The sequence below is a fragment of the Balaenoptera musculus genome, chromosome 5 (genome assembly GCF_009873245.2).
Source record: "Balaenoptera musculus isolate JJ_BM4_2016_0621 chromosome 5, mBalMus1.pri.v3, whole genome shotgun sequence".
Taxonomy (NCBI): domain Eukaryota; kingdom Metazoa; phylum Chordata; class Mammalia; order Artiodactyla; family Balaenopteridae; genus Balaenoptera; species Balaenoptera musculus.
The window spans coordinates 9,581,428-9,607,211 of NC_045789.1; the positions used below are offsets into that span (position 1 = coordinate 9,581,428).

General features: G+C 43.1%; 1 protein-coding gene across 10 annotated transcripts in view; it reads right to left on the reverse strand.

Moving 5' to 3' along the window:
* Nucleotides 1-25,784, reverse strand: part of FAM13A (family with sequence similarity 13 member A) — a 343,034-nt gene that overhangs the window by 13,350 nt on the left and 303,900 nt on the right. For 9 of the 10 annotated variants that reach the window (XM_036852673.1, XM_036852671.1, XM_036852672.1 and 6 more), the window contains 8 exons: nucleotides 21,883-22,030; nucleotides 12,677-12,890; nucleotides 12,022-12,160; nucleotides 11,195-11,276; nucleotides 10,139-10,359; nucleotides 9,428-9,511; nucleotides 1,806-1,901; nucleotides 278-361 (listed from right to left, as the gene is read on the reverse strand). In XM_036852673.1, coding sequence (XP_036708568.1) covers nucleotides 278-361; nucleotides 1,806-1,901; nucleotides 9,428-9,511; nucleotides 10,139-10,359; nucleotides 11,195-11,276; nucleotides 12,022-12,160; nucleotides 12,677-12,890; nucleotides 21,883-22,030 — 1,068 coding nt within the window. The remainder of the gene's footprint in view (nucleotides 1-277; nucleotides 362-1,805; nucleotides 1,902-9,427; nucleotides 9,512-10,138; nucleotides 10,360-11,194; nucleotides 11,277-12,021; nucleotides 12,161-12,676; nucleotides 12,891-21,882; nucleotides 22,031-25,784) is intronic. The other variant, XM_036852674.1, reaches the window with a different exon arrangement.

Consider the following 25,784-nt stretch of genomic DNA (forward strand, 5'->3'; position numbering starts at 1 on the left):
TATACATGTACATATCTCCCCATATCCCCTCCCTCTTGCGTCTCCCTCCCACCCTCCCTATCCCACCCCTCTAGGGGGTCACAAAGCACCGAGCTGATCTCCCTGTGCTATGTGGCAGCTACTGATTTTTAGGAAAGGCTGCAGGAAGCCATCACCAGAGGGCCCGATCACAGCGGCTTTCCATCCACAGGAGGGAGAGAGGGAGAGAGGGAGAGAGGGAAGGAGGGAGAGGCACTGCTGCAGATGTAGCAAGCGGTTAGCAGCTGGGGGTCTTCACCTTTATCTCCTTGAAGAAGGAAGCAGTTTCGCCCTCGATAATTGGCTGCAGCAAAGGGCTTCTCCGCTTGCTGGAAGGGGAACCCTGCGACAGGCGTTAATAGGCAGGTTACACGGAGAACTTCTTTCCCCATCCCCTTCTGACTCACAAGTATTTACTTCTGCCTTTTAACTACAGACTCGAACCCCTCCCCGCCAAGAAGTCCCAGGAAAACCAGACACAACTGAAGTTCTTGTCCAAGTTGCTGCTTCACTTCGGAGCTCTCCCCGACCCCCAACCACAGAGGCCACGTGAAAGCGAGGACGGCACACGAGTATGTTAACCAAACACACAGAAAAAAACTGAGAAGCAACTGCCTCCCCCCTTTCCTCCTAGTCACCATAACTTCCGGAACAACTAATGATAACGTGAGCTCATCAAGTGATGCAAAGGTTATCAACAGAGGCTACAGAGTCACCCCACTTAGGGACACTAAGGACCCCTGACTGGGGCATATAAAGGACTTCTTAGATTTAATCCTTTTGCTGGTTAGTTTACTGATTTATTCTGTAGAAAACTCCTAGAAAGGTAGCTTTCTTCAAACACACCTGCCTAAGGTCTCTGGACCCTGCCCCATTAAATATGAACAAATATACTGTTAAAAGACATATGAAGACCGTATCTTGGGCCTAGAAATACACAAGGAGATTTAAAGGACGAATAGAAGAGCAGCAGCTGAGAAGAACACGCGTTTCGGCAACGACATAAAAGCGAGGCCGTGCCCGCTTACTGCGAAGCCTACAGGCCAGCAGAGGAGCCCTCAGGACCCCCGAGGTGAGCGCTAAAACAGAGGCAGAGCGTCCCCACGAGCTGGGCGGGCCAGAAGCACCGCCCCCGCGGCGGGGCTGGGATCGGGGCCGGGGCAGGCTGGCCAGCGCCCCAACGGGCTTCCCAGAGCTGAGGGCCAGTCGCTGCTCCCTACTCCTGACGAAGTCCCGACTCAGAGGCCGAAAGCAGCGAAGTCCAAGGGCGGTGGCCGCCCTCCCTCTTCTTCCACCTCACACTCTCCTACATCCTCCACAAAGAGGAGGGTCCCTCTCCCGAGCTCCTTAGACGCTCTCTCCCTGGACCTGATTCCAGCAGGGCTGATCCATCTCTTGGAGGGGGAGAGAAGACTGTTAACAGAGGCCGCTAAGACTCTTTGTAGTGGGGCCCTAGGGAGGGCACAGCCCCGTCCTCTCGGTGCTCCGTCTCAGAGGAGAGCGTGGGAAAGCCGGCCCAGCACGTGTCAGATGGAAGGATACGGCTAAGGCATATCCCCAAGAGGGACAAAACATTTCTCTCGGCCTCAGATTTGCTCATTTTTGGCAAACGTAGCCTCAGAAGTCTCTGATAAATTCTTCATCCCTCAAGCTTAGGGGCCATGGATATTGATGGCAGGTTCAACTATGAAAGACTATTCTTTCATGAGAAGGCAAGTTAGGGCCCTAATAATACAGCCGGGGCCCATTCAGCCAGGTAATCAACAAGCGGGCCGTGGTGTACTCACAATGATGGGGACGGTGCTGGCTCGGGACAGGATCTGTTTGACCAGGCGGTACCTGTCGTACAGCGGTTTCATAACCTGACGTTCATTCTTGCTCACCTGAAATGCAAGAACAGAAGAGCTGAGAAGCCTGCTCCTGGTGGCCAGACTGGCCAAGCATGCTCTGGGCCGAGAGAAAGTACAGGTGATGCAACTGAAGACTCACCACTCTTGCAAAATTTATTAAACTGATGACATGAATCAATGAATATTTAAAATATCTACTCCAGCTGCAGATCATTGGAAATCACTCCCTCAGCAGTACTGCTTTTCTTCAATCAAAACTATGATCACTACTGATTATTAGTTCCCTATGTAAAACTCTTGAAGGTTGAGAGTTGCCAGATGATTCACTATTTTCTAGGTCCAGGGAAGGAGAAAGCATGTGTTTCTATTATACTACTTACCATGCAGTTCTGTAATCATTTAAAAAAAAATATGTCTTTCTTCCCCCTGGAATTGTTGTGTGTTTAGGGACAAATTCTGGCAAACAGTAGGTATTCAAGGAACATATGCCCATAGAATACATGGATTGATTGATCTCTATGGCCCTAATATCTGGCACAGGGCTCAAAAATGTTTACAGGACTGACTGTACAGGCAGTGGGGAGACATCAAGCTCAAATACCTGGCACAGTATTTGAAGCCCTTCATGACTTGCTCCTTCTCCTCCTCCTCTTCCTCGTAACTCAAGCTCCAGAGAGAAACTAGGTTGTGTCACACCTCCTGGTCTAGTTCCCTCTGTCCTGGAATGGCCTCCTCACTGCTCTTTGGTTTGGCAAATTCCAGATCAAGAGCCGCCTCCCACTCCTGTGCAGCCTTCTCCCGACATGCCCCATTCCGGGAGGCCTGCTCATTCTCTCCTTCGTGTCACCTGCCGCAACCTGTGCGTACCTTGTAATTCACGTATGCTTTGCTATAGACAGAACGTTCGTGCCCACTCACTCCTCAGTCCCCACTCCAAATGCATACGTTGAAAAGGAATCCCCGATGTGACGGTGTTTGGAAGTGGGGCCTTTGGGAGGCGATTAGGTCATAAGGATGGAGCCCTCATGAATGGGATTAGTACCCTTATAAAAGAGACCCCAGAGAGATCCCTCACTCCTTCTGCCATGTGAGGACAGCGAAAAGATAGCTGTCTATGAACAGGGAAGTGGGCCCTCACTAAACACCAGCACCTTAATCCTGGACTTCCAGCCTCCAGGACTGCAAATTTCTATCTTTTATAAGCCATCCGGTCTACGGTATTATAGCAGTCCCAATGGATGATATATATATATATTTTTTTTAAAGGAATTCCTTTATTTTTATTATTTATTTATTTATTTATTTATTTATTGGCTGTGTTGGGTCTTCGTTTCCGTGCGAGGGCTTTCTCTAGTTGCGGCGAGCGGGGGCCACTCTTCATCGCGGTGCGCGGACCTCTCACTATCGCGGCCTCTCTTGTTGCGGAGCACAAGCTCCAGATGCGCAGGCTCAGTAGTTGTGGCTCACGGGCCCAGTTGCTCCTTGGCATGTGGGATCTTCCCAGACCAGGGCTCGAACCCGTGTCCCCTGCATTAGCAGGCAGATTCTCAACCACTGCGCCACCAGGGAAGCCCGGATGATATATTTTTATACTCTATAGTAACTATTTGTTGACACGTCTGTCTTCTCTTTAGACTATAAGCCCCTTGACACCAGGAGTTTGTGTTTTTGTACCCCTGGTAACTATTTCAGTGCCTGACGTGATAAAAATATTCCATAAATATCTGTAAAATGAGTGAATGAATATTTCAAATATAAATAGGTACGCCAAATTCATAAATATGCATTTGTTTACTTAAATGGAGCAAGAGATGAAGTATCTTTGTTTCAAGTTTGCTGTTGGTCTTCTGCATTTTATTTCTACTGTACACATAAGGCAAGGGTTACAAAGGTAAGGAAGGGCAAATAGTATTCGCTTTGACCATTTCTCTTATGGGCCTTTTGGGCCTTCAACTTTGAAGACAGGTGTAGATTATGCATGAATTGATTATCCTTTGTTGCCTTTTTTATTTGCCTTTCTCAAAGTGATCAACAATAAGTGAACTTTGGATAAACTTGATAGAATACTGCCAGTATGCAAAGACATCTTGACGATTTATCTTGTCATCAGCAATAACAATAACCACTTCTTTCTATCTCTTCCTGCTACCAAAATATCAAGAGGCGGCATTTTCTTGCTTTTACTATCTACCATATTAAAAGGAGTTTTAAATTTGGTATTTCATAAAAGATGACTGTCAGCTGGAAGGGAACACAGGAATTATTTCATACAAAAAAAGAGTGAGGGTAGAACCACAGGCATCACTACTACATACCTACCACAATGGCTGACATGAAAGACAGACCGTGTCAAGTGTTGGAAAGAATGCTGAGAAATTGGAACTCTCTCTCAGTGCTGGCAAGGGTGGAACACTTTGGAAAACTATTTGGCAGTATCTCCTAAAGCTAAACATATGACTCATCAATTCCGCTCTTAAGTACACATCAAACAAGTGTGGTCTTAAGTTCAACAAAAGACATTCATAAGAATGTCTTTAACAGCACTATTTATAAGAACCCCGAACTGGAAACCATCCATATGCCCAACAACAGAACAAATAAGTTCCCGAAACTGAATACTACACAGCCATGAACATGAATGGACACAGCTATATGCAATATCATGGATTAACCTCAAAAAAATAAAGCCAAGGAGAACAAGCCAGAGACCTAAGAATACATACTGTAAAGTTCTAATTATACAAAGTTCAAAAATAAGCAAATCAAATGCATAATGTTAGAAGTCAAGAGAATGGCTTTTGTTGGTGGGGTGGAAGGTCATGGTATTGACTGGAAGGGGACATGAGAAGGGCTTCCAGAGGGCAGGCCACATTTTATTTCTTGATCAGGATGTTGGTGACGTGGATTTGTCTACTTTGTGAAAATTCATCAACATATATATTTATAATTTAGGCTCTTTTCCGTATTCATGTTATACTTCAACAGAAGCTCAACAGTAGCCACAAGTAAGTGTGAGGAATAGAAATAAATGACTTGTACAACCGCACATGTAAAACGACAAAATTTAGTACTGGAACACGTGAAATAATTTTTTCTTTTACTACAAGATGTATTCATTAAATGTATTGCAGATGCGATTAAGGCACATCCTAATTGTCAATTATGTAAAATATTATGTAAAATAAACAACAGATGTTTAGTGCCCAAAAGACGTGTGAAAAATAAAATAAGGAGCCAGCATTTCCCCATTGCAGACTAGCATCCTATTGCTACATCTGACCGTAGAACAACACGGGTTTGAACTACAAGGGTCCACTTACACGCGGATTTTTTTCAATAGTAAATACTACATTACTACACGATCTACTACACAGTTGCATCCATGGATTCGGAACCTCAGATATGGTGGAACCATGGATACAGAGGGCCGGCTCTAAGTTACACTCAGATTTTCGACTATGCTGAGGGTTGAACAATGCCTAACTCCCGAATTATTCAAGGGTCAACTGTAGAAACATCTTTGGATTATAAAAGGAGACTCTGGATTTTGGAAGGAGACTTACTGCTAAAATCAGCCAGACGTGGCAAATGTGACAGAATCAATTTCCTTTCTAACTCTTTGTTCAAAAACCAAATTTTCTAGTTAGAGTAGATGAAGAGGATAGCTGGCTTGTAACACTGATATTTAGATTTTCTATGAATTGCTCATTTTAAAAATGAATGACCCTCAGAACTAATCACCTGTGAGAGATCTGATAAAATCCAGTTTTTGACTATGGAGAGTCAAAACTCATCATGATTTTACCGAAGTTAATGCTGGCATTTGATGGAAGTATCTAAACACCAAAAATATCCATGATCTTTAGGTCTGAGGTGATGGAAAGAATACTACTTGATTTACACCAGGATTATTTCCATGATAAATGTCTGAAGCCAAAGGCTTGGTGATACCAAAAGTCAATACAACTTTCACCCTTCATAAAGCCATATCTTATGTAATTATCAGTGCTGGATTTGTGAGCAGAGCCAAAATCTAACCAAGAGTTAGAAAAACAAAGCAGCACCTTGGTTAAACTGTTAAAAAAAGGGCTGCTGATATCAAGTGGACCATGGGCAAACTGTTCGGAAGTTTGACATCTCTTATTCTCCAGTCACCAGCTGCTCAGGGATTCTACTCCAAACCAAGAATAGCCCTTTGAATGAGCCAGTAAGGTTCTCTGAGTCTCGGTTTCTTGACGGGTAAACTGCAGAATTCAAATTAGAAAATCGTTATGATCCATAATTGCTTAAAAATGACTTTAGGCCAAGCATATAGTATATTGTCTTTTCAATATACTTTCCCTCTTCTTGCTTCAAGCCTTTATTTAAATTTTCATTTAAGTGGCAGCTCTGAGTGGCTTTCAATGTGTGGAAATAGGGTTAAGACTAAGGTACACGTTTACACCCAAGTCAAGACAGCATGAACATCTAGCTATGAAGATCTAACGGGTGAAGGCAGCACCTTCCACTCAATCTTTGCTTTTGATGGAAAGAAATCTTCATCTACTGGTCTCTTACTACCCTATTTGGTTGCTCTGTAAGTCTCAGAAAAATATATCAAATCTCCTTAGTAAAACAAAAAATGGTCTGAATCTGTGTGTGGAGGGGTGTCTCTGAGTCATAAAACTGCTAGTGGGAGAAGACAAATGAGATGGGTTCTTAGAACGGCTGCATTCTTGGCCCGTTGATTCGGAAAACGGTGACCCTCTCTCCTTTACTATCAGGTAACGATGCTAGGCTGACTGGGCAAAGATCAGTTCAAATAATCCCAAACAGCAGATAAACAAATGATAGTATTTATATGTGGCTTTAGAATTTGCATTTAAATTTGAACACGGTGCGTTTAGGGTCCTGTTAGTTCCCCGGTTTTTGAAACAAAAGATTAAAATACATCAGTGAGAACCCAGAAGCTCTGGGCAAGCCGCCCACTCTCTCCCCTCCACACCATCATCGGGGTCTGTAAAGAAGGTAACACAGGGAGCTGCAGTCGTCTGTTGTACCTCTGTGACGTGGGTTTCTGATGAGACCCTCAAATGTTGAAAAGGACACACTTCGATAATAATTCATAGGGAATCATGTGCCAGCGTGTAAATGAGCGTGTTTTTGTTTTCCTTACATGTGTCGGTCTGTCTGGAGGGTGTCCCGTTAGAGCAAGCAGCCTTGTTAAAACATGTACAGAAGCAGCACACGTGGCCTGTGATTTTGACTGTTAGTGTCCTTTTATATCAGAATCTGTAGACTCAGCAAAAAAACCATCAGGCTCTAAGCATCTGCTTTTCTAAAAAACTTGGGGTTTGGAATGACGGTTTAGCTCTGGGAGTATATGTATTTTTCGCATTTATAAGTCCAGGGTCCGTGGCAACATCACAGATCTAAGAATGAAAAGTTCACTCTTTGGTTTTCAGACTGGCCAGATATCAAGTGAACTCTGCTTTTCCTGAGGAGGCTGGAGTATCATGTTCCAGAGACAGGCAGAGAGCCCGACTCAGGAACAGGAATAAATGACACTTGAACTTCCTAGAGCATTTGTCCCCTGCCCTGTGAGATGCTAGAATGCACATCCCAGAAGTGTTCTTCCTTCATCTAAAAGAATGATGAAAGAAAGGACCACGAATTAATAGTTCATATTCCTAATGATAAGAGTGCTAAAAAAATGTGCATTTCTCCTGAGTCAATCATTTAATAAGAAGTAGACAGCAGAAGGCAGAACATATAATTGTACCAGAAGTGAAACCTATCATTTACTGAGGAATCCCACCCATCTCTCCCCAAAGCCACTCTGCCCTACTTCCTCAATGCCAGACAGCCTACAGGTAAATGTGTGTGTGTGTGTGTGTGTGTGTGTGTAATGTCGTTTAGTCTCCATGACAACCTATAACAGACATCTATCATGAAGACAAAACGCTGGGGCTCTGAGAGTTCCCTAAGCAGCCGAGTCACGGAGCCAGTCGGCAGGGCGGAGGTTTGAATCTAGGTCTGCTGATCCTAGGGCCTGCATGCTGCCACCGTCCGGGCAGAATGAGAGACTCTGTGCCCAACTCAGAGCAACGAGTACCACTGCACACAAACCCCTGCACTGACAGTAAGGTAAAGACTAGTATTCAGCTGAGAGACCTCGGGCCTCAGGCAAGGAAGTCTTTAAAGGAGTCTGTCAACGTCATAACCTGAATCCACACAATGGAAAGAAGGAAGATACGTAAGTCCCACCTCCCTCATGGAGGCCTGCCGGGTGGCCGGGAGGAGAGCCCTTTAGTGGAGAAGGGGTTTCTCTCTGCCAGAAGAAGTTTTGCTCCATCTCTACAAGTTCTGAATACCCCAGAAGAGAAGGACGAAATTTCACAATGTAGTAGAGCTCCAGAGCGGTCACTATTTGGTTCAACGCCTTGAAAAAATCCAAAACAAAACCTGGCTTGAAACATGACCATTATCCCAGAGCACCAGTATTTTTCCACTGCAGGGACAGGCCAGCAAAATCCATCATCATCAGCGCCAGGTTTTTTGTTTTGTTTTTAATTTAAACCTAATAAATTCAGAACCAAAATACCACGGAGGATCATTCAACAGATAGTTTATTGGGCACATGCTCTGTGTCAGGTCTTGTGCTAGTTGCTGAGGGCCAGGTTCACCATTAGGTAAACAAAACCCAGAATCCCTGCCCTCACAGATCTGATAGTCTAGTGCATTATTCTCGAAGTTTCTTTATCTAAAAGAGCATATTTTTGATGAAAAGACTCTCTCCATGACATAGCTATGGCTGACACTGGAAGAGAGATCTATGCATTTTGGTGGTAGAAGAATCCATCTGTGAACATCAACTTCACGCTTCCTTACACCTGCTCTTAAGAACGTGTCTGGTTGGGTTCTTGACAACATTCTTAACAGAAGGTTACTAAGAGTCACTGACTAGGCGATCTGATTACGAGTTCCCTAAGGAACAGACCAGAAGGCTGTCATGCTACCCTCTCCCCCAGGGCTAACAACAAGCATTCAATCAACGCTCTTGCTGAGTAACAAATTGCCTCAAATGCTTCCAAAGCCATATTTTGGATTCCACACACTTTTGGTTCTGGATGGCAGCTAGAACTTCTCTACAAACACGGGTTGCAAACGGCATTGCAGAGAAACTGAATTTTAGGGCAGATCATTCTAGTTTAGCACCTTCCTTTTATGGATAAGAATGCCTAGAGCCGGCGATGGCAGCTTTATAGGGGCAGGCACGTCTCCCCACTCTAGGGCGCTGCGCACCGATTTATATCCCCCTCCTCCATTTTCCCCTCGAAGCAGGACACTAGTGACTACATTTTAGCTGCAAACTAATTTTTCTTTGGAGCTTAATTAAATTTAGCACCTACTAGATAGTGGAACTCCTATCATTGGTTTAGCCTTCCGAAAGCTTACTTCTGGTGAAAATACAGAGTAATCTAAACATCAGGGAACCTCATCTGCAAAATACTGAACGCAGATCCACTTCTAAAGCCAGGTAATTTACCCCAATCAGCAAATTCCGCACATTCACGTACCGGCCGTCCATGAATGCTTTCATAATATAACAGAGCTTTCTGCAGGGCCACTTTCTCATTAGCAATCTGGTCTTTGGTCATATCCTGTATAAACACAAGGATAGAGAAATGAGAAAGGGGAAAACACTTGTGAACGTCCCGACTTCTTTATTTAGTTCAACAAATTTCCCACGGTAAGGTTAGAAAGATGTTTACACAACAGCTCGATCCAAAGCTAGGAATCAGCTATTCCTGGTGCCTTGCTGGAAACACAGCACAGCAGAATTGGCGCCTATGAGTACTCCTACCTCCCGTGCAGTGGGCAAAGGCACGTTGCATTGAGGTAAGCAAGGCTGCGAGGCACATGGGGCTTAGCTTACCGGCTCCGGCAATGACTACAGTTACAGGACGCACATTCCCAAAGGCTTGTCTCTAATCCTCCTACCTCAGAGAGCCACAACGCTGTCTATTAACTGAAACAAGTCCATTCTGCAATCTGTACAACAAGGCTTCCTGCTTTCAGTCTGTAGTCCTAACCCGAAGTACCTACAGTTAAAACACTCTGAGTTTGCTTTATCTGCTTCTCTGGACGTCTCAGAGTGTGGGAGGTTTAAAAAGGTGTCGCTCTATCACCCTTCCCATTGGGACCCTGGGACATGCCCCGCCATCCTACCACGCTGACCGGAATGCTTTAGGATTAGCAGTCGGCTGGGGGCCTTCACAGAATCACACCTTAATGTCCTCAGGACGGCTGGTTTCCACCCGCTTCTCCTGGAGCTTCCTTTGGATGGACTCCAGCGTGGCTTCGACGCTAGGCTTTAAGGCTTTATCTACCAGCTCTTGCTTCTTCTCGTCTTCTTTCTCAAGTTGGGAGCCAAAACTCTTGGGGAGAGTATTGCTTCTCTGCCGTATCCTGGGGGTTAGGTCCTCTTCCGATATCTTCAGTTTTGAATCTAGGAGAAAAGATTTGGGGGTGGAGATGTATGGGAACTGACGTCTGCTGAACCCAGATTGTTTTTCTGTGCTGTTAACGACTGCTTAGCCTTGTCTTTTTTTCCCCCAGAAAGTATCTAATTATCATATTAGTCGAAATCCCTGGGTTATTGTGTTAAACCCAAGAAAAATGATAATGTCTTCCCGGATTACCTGGTATGATTTCCTAACCCTCATTCCTGAGGAAGTTTTAGTTCTTTGACAGCCATGCATTAGCCACACCAACCTGTCTGCTGTTCTCAGAATGAGGCGGATGGATGGCTTCCTACTGATTCCCTTAGCGTTTACAGGTATTTGCAGATCTAGCGCCCAAGTGCTGGCCAACTTTTTCCGTATGACGTGTATACCTCATTTCGGAATTATTTTCACTTTGTTTTCTATTCTATTGTGTATATGACTCTGTGTCCTAAAAGACAGCAAGTGCTTTGAGGGACAGGGACCAAATCCTTCTCACATCCATCTGTGTTCTATGTCTTAACTCCATAGCAAATAAAGCCTTGGATTAAACAGGTACTTCGAATTGAAACCATCATCCTTATATTAGTGATTTAGGGAAGTCAAAAAAATGCTGCCGAATTTGCATCTTAGCTGATCTGGGTTCCCCGTGATTGAGGCCATGGGAAGATATGGAAAAACTGTGCCCTGAATACTTAGAGCCCTGGGAAGCAGCTTCAAGAAACTTGTCTTTCCTGGAATACTGTAGCAGTGAGTGGCACTCAGCACGTGGTGAGATCGCAGCTTCTGCACCTGGCTTGTTCCCTGGAGACCGCACCATAGGTCTAGAACGTTACCTACCTTTAAGTTGTTTCCGGAATTTGGCAAGGTCATTAGTCCATTTCAGAACCTCTGGATTGGCTGCTTTGTCGCTGTGGGAAGGCTGAGAAAAGGAAACCTTGAGTAAATGTTTTGGAATTGGGGCAGGAAAAAGAAGAGTTTGATAATCAGTTTGTTTTAAACAGGAAGGAAAAGTTGAGTTCCACTGGAATAATAAATGAACCGTGATTAATCAGAGCAACTTCACAGGTGGGATTCCATTATCCTTCTTTATATCTGGTTGTTTATTTATTTTTTAATACTATCTGGTTATTTTTGATGCTTTCAAAGAATTCCTCAGAGGCAAAATTCTGGATTTTTATGATCATGGACTTCTATGAGGCCCATGACCTTGTAGGGTTCAACCTGTCAGGCTAACAGGATAGAAAGCAGAGGGGTATATGATATGTTACGCTACAACCACCACGAAAAATGCCTTTTTTGCCACTCTTGTGAGAAATACTAAGGATAGAGCTGAGGGCAGAATGAGGTCAGTACTAATAAAATTTCAGAAGATAATCTTGAATTACGTTTTAGGCAAACAAAATACTTCATTTAATGATTTTTTCCCATCCCTGTTCACTGATCAATTTGCAAGACGTTGAGGAGAGCATTCAGTTCCTCTGTAAGGATACACCTGTGCACGGAAAATGCTGATACACGATGCCTGGGGTTTATCAGCGTTGATCCCCCAGTGTTTTTTGCCTTTTAGTTTCGAGATTCCCTAGAAATTTCCCTTCACCTTTATCACTTCTCTGAGTTGCCGACACATCACGGCAAGGGGGGCGGGGGAGTGAGCAGGCACCCACCTTGTACTTTCGCTCCTCTTCAAACCTGTCTTCAAACTTTCGGATCTTCTTTTTAAGGCTCTGAATCCTCCGCGTGAGCTGGGCAGGCGTCAGGTCCTCTTGCTCGTCGTCGTAGGAGCCCAGAGAGGAGCTGCGTCGCCTGTGAGGGGCACAGCCGCGGGGTCAGCTTCCCTAGGGACAGTCACCGCCTGCTGGGAGGGGCGCTGGGGATGAGGGATGTGGCACGGGGAAGGCAGGTGTGGGACTGTCCAAACCGTGTTTATCCTCTCGAATAAAAGCAAGCTGACTGCTAATTCATTTTGTGCCCTTGAGCTCTGCGTGTCCTGCCTTTTCAATAGGTCCAATCTTCGCTAGCTCACCTTTACACTTGGCAAAGCCGGGACTGAAATGTGCACAGCGGACCTCACAGTGAAACACAAGAGAGCTCTGGAAAGGAGGTGCTAATGGAGAGTCAGCAGGTGATGCTGTCGTTGGGCCACAGGTCAAGTGAAAAATTACAACAGAGCGTGTGCACTAGGAGGGAGAATTTCAAATATGTTCCTCCATATGCTTACGACTTAATTAAAAAAAATTACTAGCCATCCGCAACATTCCTGTGACATTCGAATGTTACAGGGATGGTATCTTTGCACATCTGCAACGTAAAGAAACATACCTCATGAAAGGATGGGAATTGGGGGGAGAAGGAGGCACTTCCGTGTCGTCCAGGTACTGCCTGCTCTGCCCGTAAGCGTAGAAGCGGGGCGAGAGCATGGGGTCGCTGTCCTCATCCAGGAGCTGCCGAATCAGGCGCCCTGCCTGCGGGGAGAGGCGTGCTTCGTCAGCACGAACGCTCTCCTGCTGCCACGAGGAGAAAGCAGGGCCGGGCTCTGGAAAAGAGCAAGGGTAAGAGGGCCGAATTGTTCTCTAGAGCACACTTGTTTTCTGAATGCATCAGGAGGAACTGAACTTGGGAGGCACTGGAGGGTTTCACATTTTATTGATTTGTTTATCTTTTTGTTTGGCTGCGCCGCACGGCTTACAGGTTCTTGGTTCCCCAACCAGAGATAGAACCCGTGCCCCCTGCAGTGGAAGCACAGAGTTCTAACCACTGGACCACCTGGGAATTCCCAGTTTCACATTTTAGGTGGAAGGTTGTAACTCGGGACACTATGCCCTGACCGGAACTGGCAAATCTAACTGACAGCCATCATCTACCCTCTGTCTCCATCCTCACTTGCCTTCAAAGGAGAATGTGCTAGGGCTGCCCTGGGGAACAGTGTGTGCTTCCAACTTTCCCCACAGATCACTGATGATAACTTCTCCATCTGAGGGTGTTATGGAAGAGAAACTCACATGTGCCTGGGAGGGAGGGGTTTGGCCTCATGGCTGGACATCCCTCACTGAAACCACTAAGGAATCACATTAACCTTGTGAGACCCCATCGGTTTAGGAGTTTACGCCCTCCGTTGAGGTCATTCAATAAGCTGTTTTGTGTGCTTCTGCTTAGCATGTTAGGATTTAGCATGTTTAAGATACATGCTCTGTACTTGAAACTTTAGAGGCTACTGAAGACTACAGTTAAAGTAAGATACATGCATAAAATTAGTCAATAAAGAAAAAAAGAATGCCTTACAAAGGACAAATCAGTATGAATTATTTCAGACAAACTTGAAAAAAAAAAACAGACTTAGCACAAAATCCTGATTTGTCATTTTGGGAGGGAATAGGATGATATTTATTTCCTTTCACTGTAAGACCCACCTCAATGTATTTCTTTCCTCATTAAAAAAATCCTATCTGACATATTTTAAGGATAGATCTCAGATGATGTAGGGTATTTCATTTGGAATACTCTCTTCATTAAAAAAACAAAAAGATTACGCTTTAAATACACTTGTGGATATTGTGATTTACACAAGGCTGGAATTTGGCCATGATCTTAAATTCTGGGATTCCCACAGTTTGAATCATGGAACAACTGCTCCTTCAGCTATCAAAGTATTTCTAAAATCTACAAAATTATCTTAAACAAGTGCTTACTCAGTATTTTACTTCAAAAGATCATACTGTAATCACGGAACATTAAAGCTGGTTGAAACTTCATACGTCATCTAACCTGGTGACTTTTCAAACCTGGCTGCACATTAGGGTCACAGAGAGAAACCTAAATAGGTTTTCAATTAGGCAGAATTTTTAGGTGAGGGTCCACATATGTGTGAGACACACACACACAAACACATGCAAACACACACTCTCTAAAAAGCTTCCCAAGTCTTCCAAAATGCAGTCAGGTTTGAGAACTACTGATTCAGTCCAACAGATTACGGATAAGGACACTGAAACCCGAAGAATTCCAGAGCAAATACCTAATCAATGACAAGAGTTGGGTCTAGAAACTCAGTCTCCTACCCTCCAGGACAGTGCTTCAATTCAGAATGTGCCAGGCGCTTCAAGGACAAGGATGACTGTCTTAAAAAGGTTTTAAAACCCCACAGTACAGTAGGAGAGTTAGGCACATTAATTAAAAAAAATGAACCTCATGTGGAAGGAGGCCCACAGGTTCTCAAAATTTAAAGACAACCGAGTTATCTGGTAACACAGATGGTACTGTAAATACTTTGAAAAATGAAAGCATGTTAAAGACAAGAGTCTTGCCTATCGAGTCTTAAAGAGTGGCAGAGAATACGCTGGTAGATGGGCATGGCTACAGCCGGAGACTAACAGGAGTTGTTTCATTGTTTGTACTGACGCTGTTGGCTGGCTCCCCTAAGTGGCAGAGCTCAGATACGAGCAGCTGCGGAACCGCCAACAGGAAAGAGTGAAAATGGATTGAGAGGTGAGGGGGTATGAGGGAAGGAGGAGGTGAGTGGAAAGCAATTCCTAGAAAAATAACAAAAATGTAGTATAAAGCTGCAGAAAATGGAACTATTAAACTGACTAGATGACATCGTCTATTTCATGATATTTCATAAGACAGGAGTAATTTTCTATAAGGACTAAAGTCAGTGGAACCAGGACAGGGAAAGGGTTAAGATGGCTTGAACGGTAAAGCAGCAGGTAATCACCTCACTGCCAAGCGGCAAAGGAGCAAAACCCCTGGGGGAAGGGCTTGGTGGCTGGTGAGGACAGAGGGCATCCGCGAAACAAAGTCTGATGTTGATATTGGCATGGGCGTGCTGGCTACTTCGACATTTCTCCTCGTCAAAACTCAGTTTGAAAAGGTGTTACTTTAGGTCCTGAAGCCCTTGAATCTGTCTGAATCTAGCAGATACAACTCTTAAAAAATATTACAACTAATCTTTGCTTTGAGCTTGAACTATGTGGTCTCCGGGCACCAAAATTTTTGCAAAAACAGTATGTGTTTGTGACCATTAACCAAACAAACATGTCTCCAGTAAAAAATATACAGTGATCCTGAGTTAACTACAAAATACTAATCATGTGCTTGTTTGATGCTTTGTGACTAACATGGGGCCATCCCTCAGACTGCCTTTTTGTTAACACAGCTGTCTTCTGGGGCTCCATTCTTGACCCATCGCTTCACTGACAAGAAGACAAAATGTGTCATTTTCCTAGTGTCACCAGTGGTATATATAAAGTACATAGCTAAAGAAATTCTAGCTTATGGGTGACACTGTCTCTTGAATTCACTCTTTAAACTTTTACTTTTTACTGTATGATTCTGTTTATTTTTTAATTGAAGTATAGTTGGTTTACAATGTTGTGTTAATTTCAGGTGTATAGCAAGGTGATTCAGATATATATATATATATATATATATATATATACACACACACACACACACACACACACGTATATTCTTTTTCAGATTCTTTTCCATTATAGGTTATTATAAGATACTGAATATAGTTTCCTGTGCTATACAGAAGGTCCTAGCTGTTTATCTATTTTATTTATTTATTTATTTATTATTATTATTATTTAACATCTTTATAGAAGTATAATTGATTTACAATTGTTTACCTATTTTATATACAGTAGTTTGTATCTGTTAATCCCAAACTCCTAATTTATCCCTCCCCATCCCCTTTCCCCTTTGGTAACCATAAGGTTGTTTTCTATGTCTGTGAGTCTATTTCTGTTTTGTAAATAAGTTCATTTGTATCATTTTTCTAGATTCCACATATTAGTGGTATCATATGACATTTGTCTTTCTCTGTCTGACTTAGCTCACTTGGTATGATAATCTCTAGGAAATTCACTTATTTAAAAATGAGAAATATAAGACCATTAAGAATTTCAACCTTATAAACTGGGACGAAGTGAGAGAGTGGCATGGACTTATATATACTACCAAATGTAAAACAGATAGCTTAGTGGGAAGCAGCCGCATAGCACAGGGAGATCAGCTCGGTGCTTTGTGACCACCTAGAGGGGTGGGATAGGGAGGGTGGGAGGGAGACGGGATATATGTATATATATAGGTGATTCACTTTGTTATAAAGCAGAAACTAACACACCATTGTAAAGCAATTATACTCCAATAAAGATGTTAAAGAAAAAAAAGAATTTCAACCTTAACAAAATAAAAAGACATGTTTCATCATTAGTGGCAGACAGAAGTTTCTCACCTATGCAACATGAAATGCTTATATGATTTCTCTCCTTTTTCTCTCTTTCTTTAATTCTATACAGTCGTATAACTTAAGGCTCCTATTCAAAAGAGTTATATAATTACATGTAATACATAGTTCAATATAACTAAAGAATCAGTAAGACCAACTATTCCTCTGTTTTAGTTTGAAGTGATCTAAGACTACAAGGCTATCTCATGTTTTGATAGTTGGCACTCAAGTAGAATAACAAGAACAAACCGAGAACAACCCTGTAGTCCGTGATAGTATGTCCTATGCATTACCTACCTGCTTAGAGAGTCAGTTTGAGACTGTGTTCACTGACCATTCCCAACTGAGGGCTTGGGAAATATTTTATATTTTAATCAGTAATTCTAGAGCAATGAAACAGACCAGGATATTGCAAGACAATTATTCAAAGGAAAACAGAAAAGAGTTGAGGCTTCAAACTGGATTTTCATCTTAAAGGACCACATAAAACAAAAGCGTTTTCATATCTGGACCAGAATTCCCTGGGTACGGTGGTTTTGATTTTAGCCATGTGTCTGGTCACAAAGAACTCTGGACTTAAGTATGGCACGTCTATTAAAAATTAATCCGCCCAGGTTAGCTGACATCACAGCAGGTCAGAAATAACAGAGATAAAAGCTGTATGCTTGCTACCTAAGTAATAAAAAAGAAGAGATCCTGGGGGAGTTCCAGTTCAGACACACTACAGCGCACATGGAAATAAAGGAGATTCACTGCAGGAAGAGGGAATGCGACTCTGACTGATGTTAATGTGATCACTGGGACATACAGCTCCTCTCTGCTTAGAGGGCTGGACCCATTTACTACACAAAGAAAACTGACTGCTGATGATTTCTCTGTAAGAAATCTGCACAGAATTAAGGGAGCTGATGTCTTCCATGTCTCATTACCACCTATGTATATGCTGTTTAGAGTCATTCCTACTTGTCATGATGTCGCACTGTCTTCCCAGAAGGCCACTCAGCAGTATTGGAGGTCCCTGCACATCCCAGATACAGAACCATGGAAGCCCCACTGGTGGGGGGTCTTCCCTGGGGGGATCCTTTCATAAAATTTTCCTTAGAATTCCAAAATTTAATCTTAGAACAATGGCTGTCCTATTACATTGTTCCCATAGTCTCCCGAACTATCAGAGTTAGAGGGCAACTTAGTAGCCATCAATCCAAAATAACATCAACTAGGTCCATCCATGTTCTGCAAATGGCATTATTTTATTCTTTTTAATGGCTGAGTAATATTCCAGTGTATATATGTACCACATCTTCTTTTTCCATTTCTCTGTCGATGGACATTTAGGTGGCTTCCATGTCTTGGCTATTGTAAACCGTGCCGCAATGAACATTGGGGTGCATGTTTGTCCTAGTGAGTGAAGTAGGTCAGACAGAGAAAGAGAAACATCATATGACATCCCTTATATGAGGAATCTAAAAAGAAATGATACAAATGAACTTATTTACGAGACAGAAACAGATTCACAGACTTAGAGAACAAACTTATGGTTACTGGGGGGAAGGATGGGGGGAAGGGATAGTTAGGGAGTTTGGGATTGACATGTACACACTGCTATATTTAAAATGGATAACCAACAAGGACCTACTGTACAGCACGGGGAACTCTGCTCCATGTTATGTGGCAGCCTGGATGGGAGGCGAGTTTGGGGGAGAATGGATACGTGTATATGTATGGCTGAGTCCCTTTGCTGTGCACCTGAAACTATCACAACATTGTTAATCGGCTACACTCCAATAGAAAATAAAAAGTTAAAACAAACAAAAAAACAACAGCAACGAACACTCACTCAGTGCCCATCAAGTGCCTGTGCTGCGTACTCTGCATATGTTAGCTCATTTAATCCTGCAAAAACATACTAAGTAGATACTACTATAGTGACTACACGTTATTACGTACTGTGTCACCTATTACCAGATGGGGAGGCTGAGGCCAAAACTGAGACAAGCTGACTACCTTGTCCACAAAGCTGGCTAAGTGGTAGAGCCGGGACGTGAACTCTGGGTGTGTCTGCCTCTTCACCTCATGGTCCACTGTCTGCCGCGATACTGAACTGGCACTGCTTAGAAAGAGGCATCTGGGTGGAAGTCAGGAGACTTAGTGATCTTGAATCATCATTTTGCCTCTTTTGGCCTCAGCTTTCTTAGCTGTATAATGGGAGGGCTCAATTGTAAGATCTTTAAGATCCCTTGCTTCTCTATCATTTTTTTTTTTAGAGAATTTCCTTTCTACAGTCATTTTTGATAAGCAGTAAGTGATGAATAAGATAGCTGAAGTATTCTATGTCCTTTAAAAAAATGTTCTTTAAAACCTGATTTCACCAGGACAAATCTAATAGAGTAACCAAGTGTTTACATCTCAGGACTTCCACAAGGGGCATCCCCAAATCAACATGAATCGGCTGATTAGGAACATTCTAATTATGTAACTTTCAAGGACTTTAAATAACGAAGACTAGTTCATTTGATTTGTGTATGCATTTAATTTTGGAGAGTGGAAACCCTAGTAACAGTGATTATGACGTTGCCGTCATGTGGACAGATCAAATAATGTGCCCTAATACATAGCTACACGCAGAGGAAAAAAAAAGATCAAGCGTGTATTATTTATCTGTCAACAGGCACAACTAGACCGTGATCCTACATTCACGTTGAGAGGGTTCCACTCTATGTAGCCTATGGAACCTATTGTCTGTTTCATTTTTCTTTTTATTTCCCTGATACCATACGCCCCAGAAGCCAGAGAACATCATTCCCATGTGGAAGCATACACGGCAGAGAGAAGTACCAGCAGGCTGCTCATTAAGTACTGTCTCACCTGATGTTCTGTGAATGAGAATGAACGATGGCTTGCGGATGGAGAATACGCAAACCAAAAGAGGGCGTGACACTACGTGGTGGTCTGGAGACTAGTGACGGAGACCTATCGATGGATACTGGCTCATATGGTTTCGGTAACGACTACTTTTGTTTATATATTTTGTTGCACTGGTTTCACATTCACAGTTTAAATTAGTGCAGAGTTAATTCCTTACTGGAAGGCTACCATTTTGTTTCTTACTGAAGCTATAGAAAAAGGTGATATTTTAGTGACTGAACTGACTGCTCTCATCTTAGCCACGCTTTAGGCAAAAATTCCTTCATTTTGACTATACTTACAGCTATATTACTGCTATAATGTAAAGTGGACATTTAAAATAAATAAATAAATATATAAGTATACTGAAAGCAGTAACCAAAGGATCTAAACAGCCTTGAAATGAATCCACGTAGATTTCTGAGATATGCAAGTTCAATGACAAATGCAGTCATCGGCAAAAAAAAAAAAAAAAAAAATTAAAACAACTCATTTCATAAATTACATGGATAACACAATTCACATTCCCAAGCACAGTAAAATGTATTTCTTTCTCGCCATAAGCTTTAAAAATTTCATCTAGTTTTCCAATACAAAATATAATAAAATGTTAGTCCCTTCATATTATTTTTTATCTGGCAGAAAGTTCTTTACATTAAGTGATGAAATAGTTTTAAGGAAACAGTAAGTTAGCTTTCAACCACTCTGGAGAGATTTTTCAGCTTTATATTTAGCCTCTTTAAGTGTGCTGGAAGAGACTATAAATTTATGATTAACCAAAGTAAAAATAATCCAACACCTGAGTCCACTTCAGTAGGAGGAGGAAGAACCTACCTTCCCTTTTCCTCAATAAATCATCAAGATAATATGGCCAATTTGAATTCTGACCAAAAATCCTAGCTTTTATCTAGAGCTGTATGTTAATGATATGAGGAGACCATATTCTTGAAACCCAAATATAGCATTTATTTTGGCTACTGTTTTTGTTTTATCTGGGTGACAGTGGCTACCATGGGACTTTTTGGTGGGGTGGTAAGGTTGTTTTTAATGTATGAATTAAAAGCACACCTGATTATTTCAAAGTACACAAAAGAACAACAACAAACGCTAGCCAAGAATGTATCACTTAAAAACAAAACAAAAAACCCTGAATTCTTCCCCCAGTGGACATATTATGAGCTGGGAAGATCTGACAAAATCTCAGATCCACTGCTTAATTACATGGGGAAAACAAAACAAAACAACAACAACAAAAAGAACTAGAACATGTTTCTTAGATTGCAAACAGGGAAAATTAGAATAAAAAACAGTTTGATTTTGTTTCCCTAAAGCCCTGGATGCAAGGAGCATAATGGGTGCTACTATTTTTCACCTTGTGATCTTTTTAGATCATCTTTTGGTCCTTCATCTAAGATCATTAACGTAATGAATACTTTTTGGTTAAAAAGGGGTGGGCAGAAGACAAGAAACTCAGGTGCTTTTGAAAAAGACTGATTTTTTTAATAGTTGTAATTCTCTGCTAAGTCATTGTGTTAAATCAGGCTGCTGTTCTGAACTCAGGAGCACAATTTCTCCCTCTCTGTAGCCTTCAAACACACATACGGCCTAGAGGCAGATGGGCACTTATTTTGGACACACACTGATATGTTTGCATGCAGACACATGGAAAATGGAAGAACAGCAGCTTGACAGAACTGCTGCAGGATCCTCCCTGAAATACACTTTTGACAAGATGAGGATACCCTCTTCTTCTGCAGAAGTAAATTTCTAACGCTTTTGTCAAAAATCTGTAGAAAAACCAATCTAAAGCAATGTATTACAGGCTTTCAAGAAGAAGCGCTTTTATTCAGTGGCTTTCTTGATAAGCAAATTCCTTATGTTTGTTAACCTGGATTTAAAAATTCTATCCATAAAAACAAACATAGAATCAAAGCAAATCAAAATAATCTTGAAAAATGGGGAGGAGACTTAACGAAGGAGGTGGATGGTGGGCATGTAGCAGGGGGAAGCAGTTACACTGACAGCAAATCCGAAAGGCACACCAGTTCCCTATTACTCAGCTTGGTACTCCTAGAGGGAAAAAGGCACTCACACATCAGCACCCCTGGAGAGTCAAAATGAAAAAAAAAAAAAAAAAAAAAAAGGACTGCAAGGTGACACTATAATAAAGGATAAGCACATTTTCTTTCATAGATTGCAGTTAGTCTTGGCGACACTGAACGTGACACATTCCTATGTCCGGGGAAGGATTTTCAGTCATTTAGAAAATGTGGTTTACTTCTGCACACATAGCTCTCGCTCTCACCCACACATCCAACATGCTTCTCCTTTCTGCTAATGTACATATGCTTCTCCAACATTAAATCATCCAAACATCAGACGACCTTACCTTCCCAGCTCTTCTCATCACACAACGCAGTCAGGTCCAGCTCAGGCGCTCCGGAGACAAAGCTCTCTTGCTGGTCATCAGCACTGGGAGTCCTCTGCAGCTTGCTGTCAGGTACGTTGGGATGCTCCTGGATCTTCATGGTGGGTTCCTGCAATAACAGCACAACGTCCCCAAATCTCCACTGCTCATCAAAACCCCCAAACGTCCGCAGCAATTCCACTCCTGCCGGGTGAAACCTCCTCCCAAGCCACAGCTGCTGATGTTCCCGGCACGGAAACCGAAATCAGAGCTTGATGCCCCCTGGATGATAGCTGGCCACTTGCATGCAAAAAGCGACCATCCATCTGCTCTCCTTTAACTTTGCTTCTGGAAGAAAGACAAGATGTTTTCCGAGGGCTGTTCTTCCTGATAACTGCTGGCAGCTGACAGTCTGGATGATTACCGACTGGGGCCAGGAAGGAGGGAAAAGGAGTTTGTGTTTCCTTAAAGGAGTATGGCTCTCCAGACTGTAAACAAAAACCCAAAAACTCAGCTAGTGCTGTTGCCAAGGCTGTAGCAGCAACATGGTGTCTCCTGCACGCAGACTTCTTTGCCCCTTAGGTAAACAGTGCTGCAGGGCCAGGGGCGGAGGCTGTGTACACGCGTGCTCTCCTGCTGGCCCTGCAGGCTTAGATCAATTAAGCGGGGCTAGCTGCACATTCCCAGATTTCCTGTGGTTGTTTTTGCCTCGAGCGTGGGGAGAACAGGCTATTTATGGAGGAGCTCTGGGTATGCATTGTTGCGCAAATTCAAACAGCAAGGGGGTCTGGTGTCACAGCTAAGCAGTAAGGAATACACACTCTGGAAATGAGCCAAAATTACACAGGGAGCACGACTTTTTTTTTTTTTTTTTTAAGTAAAAAGGCAAGAGCTGGCAAGTCAGTGACGCATAATTTATATCTTACAAATATGCAACTGTCACTTGTTTTCTTGGTTTTGTTTATTGGTGGCACGCACACCAGACTAGGATGTCTGGGGGATGGGAAAACTCTCCCCCAAAGGCTGCTATTTTAACTAAGTGATTTTATGTTTAAAAAACTGCATTGAAATTTAGTCTTTTTTATCTGTCCTTTGGCATCGGGTAAACCCAACCACTGCCATACTCTCCTCTCTCATAAAATTATAAATAAAAATGTTGCCTCAAAACACATTTCTCAAGTAGCACAGATCTGTACAAAAGATTTTCTCTGAGAATAACTGGAAATTTATTTTAGCAAACATACCATCATTAAATAAAAAAACCAAAAACATATGGAAATCATAAATGATTCTGTTAATGTATGAGAAATATTCTTATGCTTAAAATAAAGCAGTACTAAGACTCCACCTCCTTTTAATAGCTATTCACCCTACTTTGATATCACCAGGGGAATAGATAGGGATTTTACTACTATATCTCCATGAAATGAAGCATTCTGTTCACATTTGGGATAAAATGAAATATCACCAATCAGTTCATGATAAGCTACTGAAGTCAGATGGAAATGCTAAGTAAATCTGGGGCTTTAAGACACTTTAAAAATTCTGCTTGTCTATTGTAGGGAAAAAAAACACACAGATTATGCATTTATGTCACAAAAATCATTTGTTCCCTGAGCTGAATCCTAAGTAGACGGAGTTGAATGACCCAATCTGGCGCTCAGCTTTCTAAAAGTTACAGCATCAGTTAGTCACCTATCGTGTGTGTGTGTGTGTGTGTGTGTGTGTGTGTGTGTTAGAACCTCATACAGCAAATAAACATTTTCTCAATAAAGATCTCTAATAATTGTTACACTTAGAGACATATAAAAGGGAAGAATATAAGAAATACGATTCCATGCTGTAAGTATGGCACTTTCTTCACGAGGAACGTCTTTGAAGCCACTGACCAGCAGAGGAGCGGACGTGCATTTTCCTTCCGGGCAGACCTGGGATTGAAGTGGGACTGACATTTAGCAGCTCGGTGCCCTAGCTGAGCCACTTCACTCCTCTGAGCCTCCGCTTCCTAATCTATAAAACGGCATTAAAAACACTAACCTTGCGAGGTTCCTTTGAAGATCTGAGAGAAGGTATGCAAGGCCTCTAGCATGGCGCCTGGAGCACAGACACACAAATGGAAGCGATCTCTCTTTTCATTATTATTAGGCACCGCAGGAGGATGAGTAAAATATTGCTACACCTCAAAATGCTCGGGAGAGGAGTGGGAGATGAGGCATAGAAACTGCAATTCAAGGTGAAACATGCGACGACAGGGCGGGGCAGAGTCTCAGACGCCTTATGAAAAATGACTGGAGAAGAGAGCCACTTGCGTTCCCATCGTGGATTGACAACAGCGTTTGGGGGCTGTGTGGGCCAGAGGGGCTGGGAAGGAGGGCACTTCATACAGAGAGGAGGCGGAGCAGAGGTGGGCAGGAGTGGGGGACGGGGTGACCACAGGAGACACAAGGCTTGGGCGCCGGCCCTCAGCACCGATGACGAGGGGGTCGGAGGAGCAGAGGCTGGGCTGCTAAAGGCCCTGCATACTGGGCTAAGTGTGCATTTTACCCTGGGGTAGATAATGGAAAGCCACTGAAGGATTTAAACAACCGACTCCATGGAGAAGTGTGCGTTTTCCAGGCTGATGCCTCGGGCGTGGGAATGCACGCTGCCGGGAAGACCCACAGGCCTCAAGCCGGGCTCACAAACAGCCAGCACCCCCTGCTACACCAGTCACTGGCTCTGCTCCCCCTGTGTCCCCTCAGGGCACTCAAGAGTCCTGCAGTGCTTGACACGACATGTATAAAATCCCCCAGTTCCACAAACGCACAAGCTAATTTAAAACGTGCACTTTTTATGACTGCCACATCCAAATTAGCACCAACCGCAAAGTAAGAAAATTAAAATTAGAACATTCTTCCTTAGTTTTTTCCTCCAGAACGTATGGGTTTACTCACTCCTCCAACAACAGTGGGTTGGTGCACCCGCTCTGTGCCGGGCTCTGTGTGAGACATGCAAGCTCTCTGCACGCAGGGGGCTGGCGTTTAGCGGAGCAGGTTCAACTATGCTCAGTGGAGCTCTGGAAACGCGACTGTGGTGTGAGGCCACAGCAGACCACCTTGTGAATTGGTGAGCTGCCCCTCACGGTGTTCGAGTAAAGTCTGGGAGTCAGAAATGCAGGAGAGGGAGCGATTACCGCCCTGGGTAGGGTGTTGGGATAGACAACCTTGATAGGACTCTATTATTCTAACAAAGAGAATCAGGTCGAAATTGTACTAGTTTATTCAATTATAAGACTATATATCACATATTGTATACATATAACAGGGCTTTTATATGTCAGGTGCTAGAGATACAAAGAGAAAATTTATTTACTCATTCATCTAAGAAATAATTTTTGAGGGCCTTCCATGGGTTTGCCAGTTTTTTAGATGTTGGAGAAATTTCAGTGGCCCAAATAAAGTCTCTGTCCTAATAAATCTTAAAGAAGGGGACAGTTAATAAAGAAAAAAAAAGTCAGGTAGTGATATGGACATGGAGAAAACACAGCAGGGTAAGGAGGATGATGGAGGTTACGGGCCACGGCCTGCTATTTTATTGGGTGGCCAGGGACAGTCCTTCCAATAAGGTGACATGTGAGCAGAGACACGAAGGAGATGCTCTTCTGTGGGAAGAGCATTCCAGGAAGAAGGAAAGCAAGTGCAAAGGCCCTGAGGCATGGTCATCTCGTACATGTTGAGGAACAGCAAAGAGGTCCCTGTATCTGGAGTCAAGCAGAGGCCGGTCAGGGCCGTCATTTATGCGTGTTTAGAACGTGCACTGTGCCATATATAAGGGGATATCATTCACACTGCACACCTACGTTAACTGCCATGAGCTTCTGGACCCCCTGGCTGATCTGCCCAGCA